The following is a 16,865-nucleotide window of genomic DNA, read 5'->3' as shown; positions in this document are numbered from 1 at the left end:
TCTTATTAATTTTCCTGTGGCAATAAATTGAACTCCATCCACACTCACAGGAATGTTTTGCTTCAGTTTCTTAGCTGGTGTTTCTTCATTAGGGAGAGCAGAAGTTGTTTGAGGTGTAGCTGGACAAAAAGCTGCATCACCAGCTTTGCTACAGCTATCTTCCTCCTCTTCATCAGAACATGAAGCAGAATAATCACTTTCACTATCAGAGCACATGTTCAACCCTGAAAAGGAAAGGATTGTGAAGATACAGTATAGTAAAGAATATCAGTTGCTGCTATTTCAATGGCCTGCTTAAGCAGTTGTCACAGAGCATTTGGTCATACTCTGTGGAAAACAGGATGCTGGATTAGATATGCCTTCAATGTAATCCACAGTTCCTATGTTTTTAAAAAAAATTCTCATAAAAAAACTTCCTGTTCAATATAATGTATCCTCCACAACAGAGATCACACACACACACACACACACACACACACACAGAGAGAGAGAGAGAGAGCTTAGACTGGATATATTAGATAAGAAAATGCCCTTTAGCTAAACAGCTTCTGAAGAATACTACTGTTCTGCTTACTGAAACTGGAGGGATAGATGTAGTTGCAGGCAATAATGTCTATCTGAATTTAGTAAACTACTACAGTCTTTGCCCATATCGGTGTAGAAAAGGAACTAAACAGATAAAGAATATTATGTAATAAATCAATACTCAATCATAACAGAAGTAGTTTCAGTCTTAAAATAAAATAAGTGGGCAAATATTTTAGAATTAATTAAAGACAACAAATTAAAGGAAATCATTCAGAGACAATGGGATCTTGTAGCACCTTTAAGACCGTGCAGAAGAAGTTGTAGCAGTTAGTCTCAAAGGTGTTACAAAATCCCTTTGCATGAAAGAAGTTCTGATTGCACCTGTCAAAGCAAACAGTGAAATAAACTGATATATCCTGGTTAACATCTTCCTGGATGGACTCCACAACTTCAACCTAATCAGTTGGATGGAATGCCCACATCCTATTTTTGATGTTCCCAATTCAACACAATTGCAAACCACATAATACCCAATTATACTCACTGGCAGTCTGCACAACTGAGTAAGATTTGGTAACTATTAATCAGCAATAAGTAGTATGAAACCTGACACAACATAGTAGCATCGTGAAAGATGCCCCATACATTGGGTTTACAATTAAAACGCCATTCTGAACTCTCCCTCATGGAAACACTCTAAGACTAAATATGAGAATGAATTCTCATAATGTCACCAAACTATATTAACTAGAAATTATTGTAAATGCTATCCCTTACCTGTAATTCTCTTCCTGAGTCTGTAAGGTGTTTTTGATACACACTTGTTCTTTCTGCTCTGCTAACAAAAACAGGAATATTAGTCATGTTGTCAAACAAAGTCTCTTTTGTTTAAATGTTGTGCTTTCTAATCATGTAGCTGTCGAAACAACAAAATGAATTTATTTGGCAATATCTAGTTGTGAAATCTCACACTGTGTGATCTACACAGTAATAAAGGCCACTTAGGAACCCAATTTGTTTGTATCTTGAAAGATACATTTTTGCCATTGTGCACGTTAGCTGATACCAGACTTAGAGGTGTCATATACCATTTTCAGATTTGTATAAGATGGAACTTATATTTAAATGTATACCAAAGACTAGATGATACTGGAAATCAGTAAATGATGTACACTGTTGTAGTGTCCTGTTACACCAGTGTTTGTACTTATGTGGTCATCATGGAAGAAATATCCAGGACAGTAACTGTAAAACTGCAGCAGGATAGTATCCAGGAACCTCTGTTTTCTGATTGGGCATGGGGATCATCTTTAACAGCTCAAATTGAGATTGCACTAGCAGCAAAAGGGTAGCCCCAGCAAAATTGAACAGAATCTTAACCATTTTTCCTGAGAAAAAAATTGGCAGTTTTCATAGTTCTGTGCAGCTACTGCTATTCTGGAATACATAAAGTACACTTAAAGATTGCAGCTAAAATCCAGCAGCCATACATCAGCCTGTGCTTTATGGATCGCAGTAAAGACTTTGACTGTGTAGATCATCAAAAAGTAAGACTTGCTCTTAAAGAAATGGGTGCGCCACAACATTCCACTGTCCTAATGTGTAACGTGTACTCAGGGCAAGAGGCTACCTCTGGACAGAATAAAGAGAAATAGAATGGTTTCCAATTGGCAAGGGGATTAGGCAAGGCATTTTATCATACTATTTAACTTGTATGCTGAACATATCATATGTAAAGCAGAATTAATCTTGGAGGAAGGAGGTGTAAAATTGCAGGAAGGAGCATCAGCAATTTAAGACATGCAGTTGACACCATACTATTAGCAGAAAATAGCAAAGATTTGGAAAGACAAGAAAGAAAGTGCAAAGGCAGATTGACAGTTGAACATGAAGAAAACAAAAGTAATGACGACAGATAATTTACATAATTTTAAAGTAGGCAATGATGACACTGAAACAATTTTTCAATATCTTGGCTCATTCCAAGTAGAATGGAGACTGCAGTCAAGAAATCAGAAGAAAACTAGAACTTTGAAGGTAAGTTGTGTAGAAACTAGACAAGATCCTGAAGTGTAAAGACAGATTATTGAATACTAAAGTTAGGATGGACTATGGTTTCTATATATGATTATGGAAGCTGGACAGTAAAGAAAACTCATTTGAATTCTGAAGCTGAAGGAGAGTTCTATGGATACCATGGACTGTTGCAAATAAAAATAAATGGGACCTAGAACAAATCAAGTCTAAACTCTCCCTAGACACCAAAATAACTAAGGTGAGGCTGTTGTATTTTGTCCATATCATGAGAACACATGACTCACTAGAAAAGACAATAATGCATGTTATACAATTATAGAAAAGTAGAAAGCAGTTATACAACTATAGAAAAGTAGAAAGCAGTAGAAAAAGAGGAAGACCATATCAGAGTCGGATAGATTTGATCAAGAAAGATACAGCCCTGATTCTGTAAGAGCTAAGTAGAGCAGTTAATGATAGGGTGACTTAGAGGTCTCATATTCATAGGGAGACTGCTAGCCTGACTGCAGTTAACAACAGTAGCCATATAATCAGTAAAACCTCTCCTTAAAAGAGCAAAATTAATGAGAAAGTGTCTGCCTGAATAAAAATAAACACTGAACTAAAGAAAGAATAGAAAGAATTTGTCAGATATGTTCAGAAAAAAGGTTACAGAGTTCAGGTTTCACCAGCCAAGGCAGCTCTGTCCTTGGTACCCTCCAGACAGTAGTTGAAGAACAGCCAGAGGAGAGCTACTGATTTTAAGGCTTGGAGAAATCATATAACAGTTCTGGATCATGATAAATCCAAATTGATAGCTGGTTCTAATTTAACATTTTCTTTAAAATCTGTGACATCAATTTTATTAAGTTATAGCTAAACTAAGGGCCAAAAAGGCAGCTCTGAAGGGGCAGCTTGACACCACCCCTTTGATCGCTGGATTGGGGCCTCAGTAACCACAGGCCGTGGCCCCTATCTTTCTTTTTCCAGCCCAAAAAGAAGCGACAGAAAGCCATTCCTTTTTGAGCTGGCAAAATGCTGACTTTTCTGCCACCACTGCAGCTTTGTAGTGCTCCTGCAGTGTGCGGCGTATAAACGCTATGCCACTAGAGTGCCACACTGCTGCCCTCTGTGTGGTCAGTTTCATGGTGGCTTCCTACTGGCTTGGGGGCATGCGTCCTCTAAACACACCCCCAACCACCAGAAAGCTACCGCAAGAGCAACTGAAAGCATTTGAAACTGGCTGGAAATAAAAGCATTTTACTGAATATCAGAACCAATATAAAAGTTCAGAGCACATCTGACAGGCCTATTTAAGGCTATTAGCAAATGTGCCTGGCATCATATGAGATGCAGTAGCCCTTCCTCTGATACACCTAAGCCTCGAAGCAAAGTTATATAACTATACAGTGCGCCCTTGCCTTACGCAGGGAATCCTTTCTGGACCCCCCCCCCACATAAGGCAAATAGTGTGTGCGCTTGAGCCCCACTGAAAATAATATGGCTCGTACACGTTGCACACTGTGGCACACACGCGCACCATTGTTATTTCCATCACACAGCTTTCACACATTATGCTCACATTACCTTGAATGAAACTATGGCTACTGGGAAGCCTAAGCATGGCCTCCAGCCCCATGAGTAAGGTTTGCCCAATCGATTACGATGACAGAGGATCCTACACAGTAGAGGGGAAGTGAGGGCTTTATAAATCTGCCCCTTAGTATAGTCCCCCAAGGTTTTAAACTGTTTGAACTGGAAACCTATGCATTGATAAGAAAAGTGACCAAAGATGATACTCCAGGTTTCAAACAAATAATGAATGATTTTTTTTAAAAAACTAAAGAGCCCAATAATAATTATATCTTAATTCTATAATAAATCAGAAGGAAAAATGTTCTCTTCTCATTCTGAATGCAACAAGAGTCAATCTTTTGATCAACCCAAAATTATTACTCACCTCTTCCTGGTCCTTGCCTGACGCAAAACATTCTGAAAATTAAACAAAAAATATGTCACAAATGGATGACACCTACAAACATTAGCTTTTGTTTATTAATTCCTAAACTATTATCACATAGCTATTGCACACCTTGGAGGACATTCAAATTAGTTGAACCAATGATGATTTGTTCACTTTCTGTACATGTGACAAAATCTTCATTGTACCTTTTTGTAAAATAATTCTGAAGGCAGTTATACTGACTATTTTGTATGACTATAACTCCATGCCTAACTCTTTGAGCCTGTGTCTTTAAAGTGCATTTCTGCCTGAATTTTACTTTTCTAAATTATTTGTTGCATACTATTTCAGAATTAGCAGCAATGATTATTATAATGATGCCATAGTCTTTCATGAATAAACATCTACTTTCCTTCAAATGCTTTTGAATCTTATCTGTATTGTCCAAGATTATCTCAGTTAAATGTGATCTCCTAGACAAAATAGGTAAAGGTAAAAGTTTCCCTTTTGACAAGGTTTTCAAGTTGTGTCCAACTGAACGGGGCAGTGCTCATCCCCATTACTAAGCCAAAGAACCAGCATTGTCAAAGACAAGTCTGTAGTCATATGGCCAGCATGACTGCATAGAACACTGTTACCGTCCCACGAAAATGATAACTATTTATCTACTTGCACTTTTACATGCTTTTGAACTGCTAGGTGAGCAGAAACTGGGACTAGTGATGGGAGCAAACTTCATCATGTGGTGATTGGGCCTTGAACTGCTGAACTGCCAATCTTGCAGTCGTCATAGTCAGCAACTTAACCGCTGAGTCACCGCATCCTTTTTGTAACTCCTCAGCAGAAAGAGCAAATCTATAGAATCAGGCTATAATTTTGTTTAAATAACTGGAAAGCAATTCCCTAATCTGAGTCATTCACTAAAAATATTCAGCAATTTATTTACTTTTTAAAATATCTTATTTCAGTATAACTTACTCTTGCTGCTTGCTTCCTTCTCAGGCTTCATCCAACTGTCATTTATTACATTTCTTCCAGGCTGATGAGCTAGCTCAGAGGCTTTTGCGGCAAAAGATACACAGACACACACACACGTTAATGCAATATAAAGAACAGGTCAGTCCCTGTAACACATAAAATCATGCTATACATTGGTAAGTTGCAACTGATCAGTAACCTTGACCAATTATAGTGGTAACAGTGAAACCTGAACAGAATTACCAACACAATGTTAGCAAAAAGAACCAAGGCAACCACAATGATACAGCCACCAAAAACTTTAAATCCAATAAGTAAACAGCTTGCATATACAAAATAGAGCTTTTGTCATTTAAACTGTAACATCCATCATTCTGCAACACTAATGCCTTTCAAAAGTCTCCTAGATTTTGGAAGCAGTTTGCCACCCCAAAAGAAAAGCTGCTGTTCTTTAGAAATCAAAACTCTCACTAACTCAAAAAGATTAGTGCTGGAATTTTCAAAACAACTTAAATCATGCTCATGTCCCAGAATTTGGTCATTCAACCCCACCAGTAGGCTTTGTGCATACAGTATCACAGGAGACTTAGGTCCAAAACACAGTGCAGAAATAATCCGACTTGAATCCATTTAACTGCCCTGGCTAGGGAATCCTGGAAATTGTAGTTTACTGTGGCACCAAAGCTCTCTGTCAAAGAAGACTAAAAGTCTCACAAGTTCCCAGAATTCCCTAGCACTGAGCCAGTTAAAGAAGTCTAAAACTGAATTATTTCTGCTGTGTGTTTTGGACCTTAGTTTCTTTTTAGTCTGTAGTGGTGCTCATATAATATGGTTTATATTATGTGAAATGCACATTTGACTAAAAGATTAAAACACTAAAACAGAACAAAGGCCTTTCTTTCTATCCTATGGTGGGAACATGGGAGAAGGGCTTCTTTGTGGCTGCTCCCAGGCTCTAGAACTCCCTTCCTAGACTGACCTCCTCCATGGTGTCCTTCCAGAGAGAAGCAACTACTTTTTTGTTTCAGTAGGCCTTTGGGAATTAAGTGTTCATGGGGAAAGGAGGAATTTAAGAATGCACTGTATTGTCTGTATTTATTTTTAATGGTTATGTTTGAACTTGCTTTAAAATTCTATTTATAGTTTAATTTTATTTTAACTTTTGTATGTTTATAGATATTGGTTTTTTTCTTTACCTATTTCAGCTTTATATGCAGTCTTGGATCTGGGAAAAGGCAGAATATGAATAAAACAAAAACAACAACAACAACAACAAGAGAGTAGATACCTGTCTCTGCCATCTTATTAGAGCGTTTTGGAGTTTGGAACGGAAAGACATCACTACCACCTGCACTGGAGCCATTTTTCAAAGATCCTAAAATAAGTACAGAAACAAAACACAGAAGTAAGCTTTTTGGGAAAGTGGTTCATTATAAAAAATCTATGCTGAAGAACAAAGAGTTTATTAAATGCAGACTGTATTATGGCTGTGGCAATGATGAGTTTCTTCAAAATGATATCTCTGTTCAGTACCTTGAACATCTACCCCTAGGGCAGACACATAATCCTGCTCTTCAAAAGTATCTTGAGTTTCATCTTCTGAAATGTTCTCTGTTTTTTTCACCCATTTTTTTATATCAAGTGCTGGCAGAGCTTTGTTCTTCCGAACCTTAAGACCTGGAAGTACAATAAGGTTTAAAGTAAAGAAAAGGAAGGAAAAGAAGCAAAAACAAAAACAAAGGTAAACCATTCTTTCAGTTCTACTGAAAAATATGCCCCGCCCCCCTTTGTTTATGTATATATGTCTACAGCACACTACAGAAAAGGAAGAAGACCTCTTCCACAAGATCCAAGAAATTAAAAGGAAAATTTAAAGCAAAGCCCCTGACTGTATAGATCAACAATTCCCAAACTCTGGCCTTCCAGGTTTTTGGACTTCAGCTCCCAGAATTCCTGACTCTTGGCCAAGCTTGCTGGGGCTTCTGGAAGCTGAGGTCCAAAGCACCTTGAGGACCAAAGCTTGGAAATCACTGGTATAGATCATGAAAAAGTATGGATCAGTCTTAAAGAAATAGGTATGCCATAACATTTGACTGTCCTGTTGTGTAATCTATACTCAGAACAAGAGGCTACTGTTACACCAAATTGTGAAGATACAGAATAGCTTCCAAGTGACAAGGGTGGTCAAGGCAAAACTGCACTTTATCACCCTATCTGTTTAATTTGTATACTGAATATACCATACATAAAGCAGGATTAGACTCAGAAGAAGAGTGAGTGAAAACAAGAGAAAGGAATGTCAACAATTCAAGATATGCAGATGACACCATACTACTAACAGAAAATAGCGAAGACATGGAAAAATAGACAAAACTCAGTCAAGACAAGAAGAAAATGTAAAAACAGATTGACAAATGAACATTAAGAAAACAAAAATAATGATCACAGATGATTTACAAAACTTTAAAGTAGACAATGAAATACGCAGTTCCAAGATATGAAGTTGAAGGCTTTCATGGCCGGCATCCATAGTTTTTTTGTGGGTTTTTTGGGCTATGTGGCCATGTTCTAGAAGAATTTATTCCTGACATTTCGCCAGCATCTGTGTCTGGCATCTTCAGAGTTCCAAGATAGTTGGACATTGATACAGTTCGATACTTTGGCTCAGTCATTAATCAAAATGGAGACTGTAGTTAAGAAATCAGAATACTAAGACTTGGAAAGGCAACTATAAACTATAAGCTAAACAAGATTCTGAAGTGTAAAAAAGTGTATCTGAATAATAAAGTCAGGATAGTCCATGCCATTGTATTTCCCATTTCTATATATGGCTGTGAAAGCTGGACAGCAAAAAAGCTGATAGAAAGAAAATAAACTAATTTGAAATGTGGTGCTGGAGAAGAGTTCTAAAGATATCATGGACAGCTGAAAGGACAAATAAATGGGTCCTAGAGCAAATCAGGCCTGTACTCTCTCTAGAAGCCAAGATGACTAAACTGAGGATGTCATACTTTGGCCATATCAAGAGAAAACATGACTAACTAGAAAAGACAATAATTAGTGGTAAGGTAGAAGGCAGTAGGAAAAGAGGATGACTTCATTCTTGATGATCAGACTCAATCAAGGAAACTACAGCCCTGAGTCTGCAAGACCTAAGCAAGGCTGTTGATGACATGATGACTTGAAGGTCTCTCGTTTATGGGGTAGCCATAAGTTGAAGTTGATTTGATAGCAGTTAACAATAACAAACAGTTGATTATTGAGAAGTAAACCCTACTCAGTCCCCTTTCACATTCTGATGTTGATTCAAGGAATTAAAAGAGCACACACATATATATATATACACTAAGGGAGACATACAGTCTAGCAACTAAATCTCTACATCCATTTTTACTGAGAACAAGCAAACAGAATCTATTACTCTACGGAGTGACAGTCTTAGCTGCCTCAAAGTAAGACAGCAGTGCTAAAAGAAGACAGCCTTCAAAGAAATGTTCATCCAATCTGAATGGATATTCACAGAAAACATTCTGCATTAGTGTTGTTAATATATAATGCAGTTTGCATCAGTGTTCATTTGCTATCCTAAAATTCCTTAATGCTACAAGAATACTGTCATGACTTGACAGTTTATCAACATCATCAGGAGCCCTAGTGGCACAATGGTTAAATGCCTGTACTGCAGCCACTCACTCACAAACCCTGAAGTTGTGAGTTCAATCCCAGCCAGGGCTCAGCCTTGACTCAGCCTGGCATCCTTCTGAGGTCCCTAAAATGAGTACCCAGCCTGTTGGGGGCAATTAGCTTACAGTTGTAAACTACTCAGGTGGTATGAAGCGGTATATAAATGAAGCTGCTATTACTATCATCAGCCAAAACAATACAGAATGCAGTCAATTCCTTCAAGAAACAGATGAAATATTGAGTCCTAATTGTGGGGTGCAATTTTAGTTTCCCAGAGTGTTAACCTTTTTAAAGGTAAAGTAAAATATGCAGGTAAGAAAATTAAATTTATTAGAATTCAGCTTTCATCTGCAGAGCAGCAAAACTGTGGGTCAGACTATATTTTAATATGCTTTCCAAAAGTATAAAGACTAACTCAAAAAACAAGAAATATGAAGTTTGTGGTTTAAAAAACAAACAATAATGGCTTTAATAAATATATACATAACAAACTAAAACCTAATCTAACTGGAGATAATATGGCAGGAAGAAAGCTGTTAACCTCACTCAGAGGAGGAATGTTACTCACTACATACTGCAGCTACTACTGACTGCATATAATGTTCAGAAAGTCAGTTAAACTGCCACTTATGATTGACAGCTAGAATGATAGAGAGGGAAGGTGTGAAGCCCCTATCTAAATAAAGAGAAACAGGAGAATGCAATCATAAATTTTCCAACACTAATCCATTTCAAAACCATCTCAAAGATCGAGATGGCAAACATAACACATCTTCTGATAGTAACAGGAAAAGTATCAGCCATTGTCATTTTCAAAACTAGGTACCTTAAAGGCATCTATGGACATTCAAATTTATTAGTCACTGTTTTTGAAAATCTCCAAGTGTCAAAATCTGGTACACGATTTTAATATTAAAATAAAGTGGCCTTCTATAGCCCAGCAAACAATACCTGTATCCTCAGAAATGTGCTTCAGAACATCTTCATCTGCTACAAACTTGACTTCGCAGACTTTATTCCGCTTTATCTTTGGATTACTCATAGCAAGCTGAGCAAAACAAGAATAAAGTAGCTTGTCACTTCTAGTAAGGCACAGGTACCACTGCCAACATGAACTGAAACCAACCCTGAAATGCACAGTGTATGAAAAAGCCTACAATGCACCAGTGACAGAAAACAATATTCATTTCTACTTGCACATAAAGCCTTAAAATTATCTTATTTGTCTTCACAATCATTGAAGTGGCTAAGTATCAGAACTAACTTTAATCACATACATTCATACAATGTATGAGACTATCTCTATAATACTTTGGGGCTAGGACGTTAGAAAGATTGCAGTGGTTCCGGTCCTTCCTCTCGGGCAGGTCCCAGAGGGTGCTGCTTGGGGACAGCTGCTCCAGTAAAAGGGAGCTCACCTGTGGGGTTCCACAGGGTGCTATACTGTCCCCGATGTTATTTAACATCTATATGAAGCCGCTGGGTGAGATTATTCGGAGTTATGGAGCTGGGTGTTATCAGTACGCTGATGACACCCAGATCTATTTCTCCATGTCTCATTCGTCGGCCTCGAATTCTGATGGCATCTCTTCTCTCAATGAATGTCTTCGGGCAGTAATGGGCTGGATGAGGAAAAACAGATTGAAACTGAATGCGGACAAGACGGAGGTGCTCACGGTAGCAGCCCCGAAACCAAGAATTGGGTTGCAATCCCCAGTCCTGGATGGGGTCACACTCTCCTCCAGTGACTGTGTTCACAGTCTGGGGGTGCTCCCTGACTCATCGCTCCTGATGACAAATCAGGTAAATGCGACAGTCAAGAGCGCCTGTTATCAGCTTCAGCTGATACGCCAACTGCGCCCTTTTCTGGAAGTAAGGGATCTCGAGACTATTGTACACGTGCTGGTAACCTCACATCTAGATTTCTGTAATGCACTCTACATGGGGCTACCCTTGTGCTTGATTCGGAAACTGCAATTAGTGCAGAATATGGCGGCCAGAGTAGTGTCAGGAACATCGAGGAGGGGCCATATTACTCTGGTATTAAAGTCCCTCCACTGGCTGCCTATTAGCTTCCGGGCCCAGTACAAGGTGTTGGTTATCACCTTTAAAGCCCTAAATGGCTTGGGTCCAAACTATCTCAGGGACCGCCTCCTCCCATATAATCCTCCCTGCACACTCCGGTCCTCTGGGAGGAATTTGCTGCAGCCTCAAAGAGCTAGACTTTTGGCTACCTCCCAGAGGGCTTTTTCTGTTGTCGTCCCCAGATTATGGAACGACTTGCCGGATGAGATCCGTCAACTGACATCTTTAGACAGATTTAAAAAGGGTGTCAAGACGGATCTCTTCCGGCAGGCCTTTCCTGGATAGATAATCCCACCCTCAGGAACCCTCTTCTCATGAGAGTCTCTAAGGTCCTCTCTGGAAATTTGAGTGGATTGCTGCCACAGTTTGCTGTTTTGTTTTTGTCTGTTTTGTAATGGTGTGTATGTGTTATGTTGTTTTAATTTGTTGGTTTTAATTATAATTGATTTTATAACTTTTTAAGGGGGGGAGGGAAGTAGATTTTGATATATATTGTATTGTATTGTATTATTGTTAGACGCCCCGATTGACCTCAAAGGGGCGGGATATAAATAAAAAAAATTATTATTATTATTAAGATGCCTCCTTCTTATAAGCTTATAAGCCTACAATCTGAGAGCTTCAGTAGACCCCACTGCAGCTCTTACCCCTCCAAGAAGCTAAGCTGGTGAGTATATGAGACAACGCTTTCTCTATAGGACACCTGGGTTATGGAATTTCCCTCTACTGAGGTTCAAGAGGGCATCCAACAGTACACTGCACCATCTAATCTTTCAAGTAAAGGAAAATTCAGAATTAGGATCTGAAACATTGATTTTTAGTATTTTCTTTATATCCTGGCTTTCCTTTATGTCCTGCTATAACCTGCACCCAGAAAGAGGGGAAAGAACTCGAGGTATGTAGTATTTAACACTACTGTACCCTTTTGTGTAATTAACAATAGATGAAGAAGAGTGTGTGTGTGAATAAAGGGAAATAAAGATCATCATCAAGCAAATAGCAAATAATTAAATAATATTTCACACACAAAAAGAAAACTAATGGCAAAGACTCTGCATACAAGTTCCCGCTGTTGCTACGATACAGTTTGACATTAAATTTGACATTGCCAGGGAGGCAGAAAAATACTAAGGAAACACGTACTACACCATAGCTGCCATGTTACCTTGCACACGAAGTGTCACTGATAGAGAACACATCCTTATGCAGACATTCTTCACAGCAAGTGTTTTGAGCTGTTGTTCTTAATAAGAAAGGATAGCACTGAGCTACCACAAACTTGCCAATACCATCCTAGACATGCCTCCTCAGAACCAAACCCCATTAAGTTAAAGAGGATTTAACCATAGATGTGTGCATGGCATTGTGAACTACTCAGACTTACTTAAGATGGCAGGATTTGTTTCCACGTAAACATGTTTACAACTCCTTTGTTGCTGTTGTTAACTGCCCTCGAGTTGGCCCAGACTGGTGACCCTGTGGATGAGACAATAACTTACTTACAAATCAGGTTTCTTAAAAGAATTAAAACACATTTCAGGAGTCAGGACTACCGTGATGTAGTGGTTTGAGTGTTGGACTAGGACTCTGGAGAGCAGGGTTCGAATCCCCACTCATAGAAACCCACTGGGTGACCTTGGGCAAATCACACTCTCTTGGCCTCAGAGGATGGCAATGGCAAATCCCCTCTGAAGAAACCTTGCCAAGAAACCCCTGTGATAGGTTTGCCTTAGGGTTACCATAAGTCAGAAATGACTTGAAGGCACGCAACAACAAAACATGCTTCAGGATTTGGTTAAAACTCCAACTCTAAAGAGATTATTAGGAACTAAACAAATCTTCCTAATCCCTATTAGGAGCCAACATGGCATAGTAGTTTGAGTGTTGGACTACAACTATGGAGACTAGGATTTGAGTCCCTGCTCGGCTATGAAACCCACTGGGTGACCTTGGGTGAGTCACACTCTCTCAGCCTCTGGGATGGCAAAGGCAAAGCCCCTCTGAACAAATCCTGTGAAGAAAACCCCATGATAAATTCACCTTAGGGTCGCCATAAGTGGGAAATGACTTGAATGCACACAACACAAAAACAAATCGCCAATAGTCATTTAAAACACCAGAGACTTATCATATTCCTAAACTCTGCTGCTAGAAATGAAATTATTTGATAAAACTATATATATATATATATATATATATATATATTACACAAAAACAAACTACTAAGTATTGTTCTAATACTGCATTAAGCATAAAAAACAGGTTTAGAACAAGGATGAAAACCTTCCCTGTGACTGCTGAGTGTGTGGAAATGGAAAGTTTGGGCGCTTTCCCTCTCTGAATGCCTTACATCATGCCCCTACAAGCATTTCCATGGCCATTTAGGCTGTAAAACAACCCCCATTTTGTGTCACACACTCAGAGGAAAAAGGAAGACGCTCCCAGATTAGCTCCTCACACATAAAATCTAGTAAACTAAGGCTTCCCAAATTTTGGTCTTCCAGATGTTTGAGACTTCAGCTCCCAGAATTCCAAACTTTGGGAACCACTGAGCTATGTCATCATCATCACCATTATTATGAGAGTCAGGGGACAACAAGTCTCCCTAATGAGAGAAAATAATAATAATAATAATAATAATAATAATAATAAACTTCATAATAATAATAGTGCTTCTTCTCTTCTTCCTGCCCCGACCCCAATTATTATTGATATTATTATTGGGATCAGGGACCAGGAAGTCTCCCTAATGACAGAAAGTGTTATTATCATTATCATCATCATTATTATTATTGGGGTTAGGGTCCAAGAAGTTTCCCTAATGAGAGAAAATAATAATAATAATAATAATAATAATAATAACAATAGAGCTTCTTCTCTCATTAGGGAGTCCTCCTGCCCCCTGACCTCAATTATTATTATTGTTTTTATTATTATTGGGATTAGAGGCCAGGAAGTCTCCCTAATGAGAGAAAAGGCTCTATTATTATTATTATTATTATTATCATCATCATCATTATTATTAGGGTCAGGGTCCAGAGGTTTTCCTAATGAGAAATAATAACAACAACAACAACAACAACAGAGCTTCTTCTCTTCTTAGGGAAACTTCCTGCCCCCTGACCCCAATTATTATTATTATTATTATTATTATTGGGGCCAGGAAGTCTACCTCATGAGAGAAAAAGCTCTATTACTATTACTATTATTATTATTATTACTATTATTGGGGTCAGGGCCAGGAAGTCTCCCTCATGAGAGCCCCAGAATCCCACATCCTGGAGGAGCACTGGGACTTAAAGCCGGGTCAGACTGGATCATTTCTCCAGTGCGGTTGCAGCTTAGGCACCCAGTTCCCCCGGGGTTTCCCTGGCGCCCCCTCCAACTGCCTAACCGCCGCGCTGCCCGACGCTCACCCGGAAGCTCCTCCTCCTTCTCCCAGGAGAACGCAAGGAGGAAAAACACAAGCAGCTGCTGCCCTCAGCCCCGCACCGGAAGGAACGTTGGAATCCCGCGCCTGCCGCTTACACTGCTGCAGCCTCCATCCGTTCCAAAAATGGGCGGGGCTATCCCTCCATTTCCGTGCGTGATTGGTCCTTTTTTCAACCAATGGCGGCGACGCTTACCTCAGGCGCTAGTTTCCAGACAGAGCCACAACTGTGAAATAATCCCCCCCCCCAACACACACACACAACAGAAAAGGCTGCCCTCAGGGCAGGATGGGCCTCCTCAATGCAGAAATAATGCAGTCTGACACCGCTTTAACTGCCCTGGCTCAGTCATGTTAGGCAATCCTGGAACTTCTCTTTTGCTATGGCACCAGAGCGCGCTCTCTCTCTGACAGAGAAGGCTTGAATGTCTCACAAAACTACAATTCCCAGAATACCATAGCATGGAACCATGCCAACATAGAGGTCCAAAACACACTGCGGAAATAGCCCCATCTGAGACTCCTCTAACTGCCCTGGCTCAATGCTAGGGAATCTTGGGAACTGTAGTTTTGTGAGACATTTAGCAATAGCAAGGTCACCTCTATACCATTTATCAGTGCACTTAAGCACTCCATAAGCAACTTACAATGTGTAATCTAATTGCCCCCAACATGCTGGGTAGTAGTAGTAGTAATAATAATAATAATAATAATAATAATTTATAGCCCGCCCAATCACAAGGAATCCAGGCGGGTTACAACAATAAAATATATATTCATTTAGCTTTCTCCTGTCAAGAGAGCTCTGGGCCACAAGAAACTATAGTTCCCACAATGCCCTAGCATTGAGCCAGGACAGTTAAAGCAGTCTCAAACTGGATTGTTTCTGCAGTGTATTTTGGACTGCAGAAATAATATGGCTTGGCACCACTTTTTGCTACAGGTCAGTGCTATGAGATTCTGGGAACTGTAGTTCATTATGGCGCCAGAGCTCTCTCTGACACAGAAGGCTGTTTCACAAAACTACAATTCCCAGAATTCCATAGCATTGAGCCAGGGCAGTTAAAACGGTGCCAAACTGGATTGTTTTTGCAGTGCGGAGGCAGCCTCGCTGCAGAAATGATCCATTCTGACACCACTCTTAACTGCCACGGCTCAATGCTATCTGGGAATTGTAGTTTGTTAGAAGGTACTAGAACTGTGCTCTAGAACAATACCTCCCCCCACACAAAACAAACTACAAGCTACAGAGCTATGCTCTGGTACTCCTAACAAAGTGCAAGTCCCAGAATTCCCTAGCATGGAGGGAGGTTAAAGGGGTGTCAAATTGGATTATTTCTACAGTGAGGATGCAGCCTCAGAGGCAGGAGCAGTGAAGCTAAGATACTGTAACCTGGGGAATTTATATATATGTGTGTGTTTGTGTGAATCTATCTATACACACACACACACACACACACACACAGAAGGCTTTTTGGTGGTATCTCTGTCCACCCCCTTTCTTATCCCATACCTCAGTTCCCATGGGTGCTGTGTACAAGCCTCCCAAAGAGGGCTAAAGAGACAGGACACACACACCAAGAGGGGAGGATGGACAGGGTTGTGGGAGTTTACAGATGCCCACTGGAAGAACCACACTTACAGGTATGCAACCTGTCTTTCTTCATCATGGTCTCTGTGACTCGCACAATTGGGAGACTACCAGCCCACTCACACAATGAGGCAGGAGTGCCATGCCAATAGCGTAAGCAGTTTAACAGTTCAACCGTGAAAATGTATTAAACCTGAAGCAATGATGTCCTTACTCAGGGAGCAATCACGATACTAACTTTACTTCAAACTAAAATATACTGGTTAGGGTTCTGGTCCCATCCTTTCTGTCCTTTGGCCTGGCCTCCCCTCCCTGAGAACGTATCTCCAATTGAATATGGCCTTTTATGAGATTAACAAGCTCCCCCATCTGACTGATGAAAAATTGTGTACGTAGTATGAAAAATGACAGCACGACATTTTTCCAGAAACAGCACAATATTTATTTAAACATCTTTATATATTTATATATATATTTTTCTGCATTGCAGATTTGTTTCAATTTTATACACCTGTATTTACAACGATTTAAAATATTTTCTATCTCTGGCAGATATTTACAAAGTCAACAGCTAACTACATTTCACATTT

At 39.5% G+C, this 16,865-nt stretch overlaps 1 protein-coding gene across 3 annotated transcripts in view; it reads right to left on the bottom strand.

Annotated features, from left to right (window-relative positions):
- Window positions 1–14,780, bottom strand: part of ORC2 (origin recognition complex subunit 2) — a 34,040-nt gene extending 19,260 nt beyond the window's left edge. Inside the window, exons 1-9 of one of the 3 annotated variants that reach the window (XM_089519435.1) lie at window positions 14,671–14,780; window positions 12,639–12,730; window positions 10,121–10,217; window positions 7,019–7,162; window positions 6,774–6,860; window positions 5,486–5,566; window positions 4,505–4,536; window positions 1,306–1,366; window positions 49–224 (exon numbers count right to left, since the gene is read on the bottom strand). In XM_089519435.1, the coding sequence (XP_089375561.1) occupies window positions 49–224; window positions 1,306–1,366; window positions 4,505–4,536; window positions 5,486–5,566; window positions 6,774–6,860; window positions 7,019–7,162; window positions 10,121–10,211 (672 nt within the window). In that variant the 5' untranslated portion in view covers window positions 10,212–10,217; window positions 12,639–12,730; window positions 14,671–14,780. Of the gene's footprint in view, window positions 1–48; window positions 225–1,305; window positions 1,367–4,504; window positions 4,537–5,485; window positions 5,567–6,773; window positions 6,861–7,018; window positions 7,163–10,120; window positions 10,218–12,638; window positions 12,731–14,475; window positions 14,641–14,670 lie in introns of those variants that run through there. The other 2 variants (XM_089519434.1, XM_089519436.1) reach the window with 2 other exon arrangements.
- Between the last annotated feature and the right edge of the window lie 2,085 nt (window positions 14,781–16,865).

Source organism: Sceloporus occidentalis, unplaced genomic scaffold (genome assembly GCF_023333645.1).
Source record: "Sceloporus occidentalis isolate IW3139 unplaced genomic scaffold, rSceOcc1.0.p SCAF_4, whole genome shotgun sequence".
NCBI classification, from domain to species: domain Eukaryota; kingdom Metazoa; phylum Chordata; class Lepidosauria; order Squamata; family Phrynosomatidae; genus Sceloporus; species Sceloporus occidentalis.
Note: the sequence above shows the minus strand (reverse complement) of the source record. Positions and strands in the feature narration are given on the sequence as shown.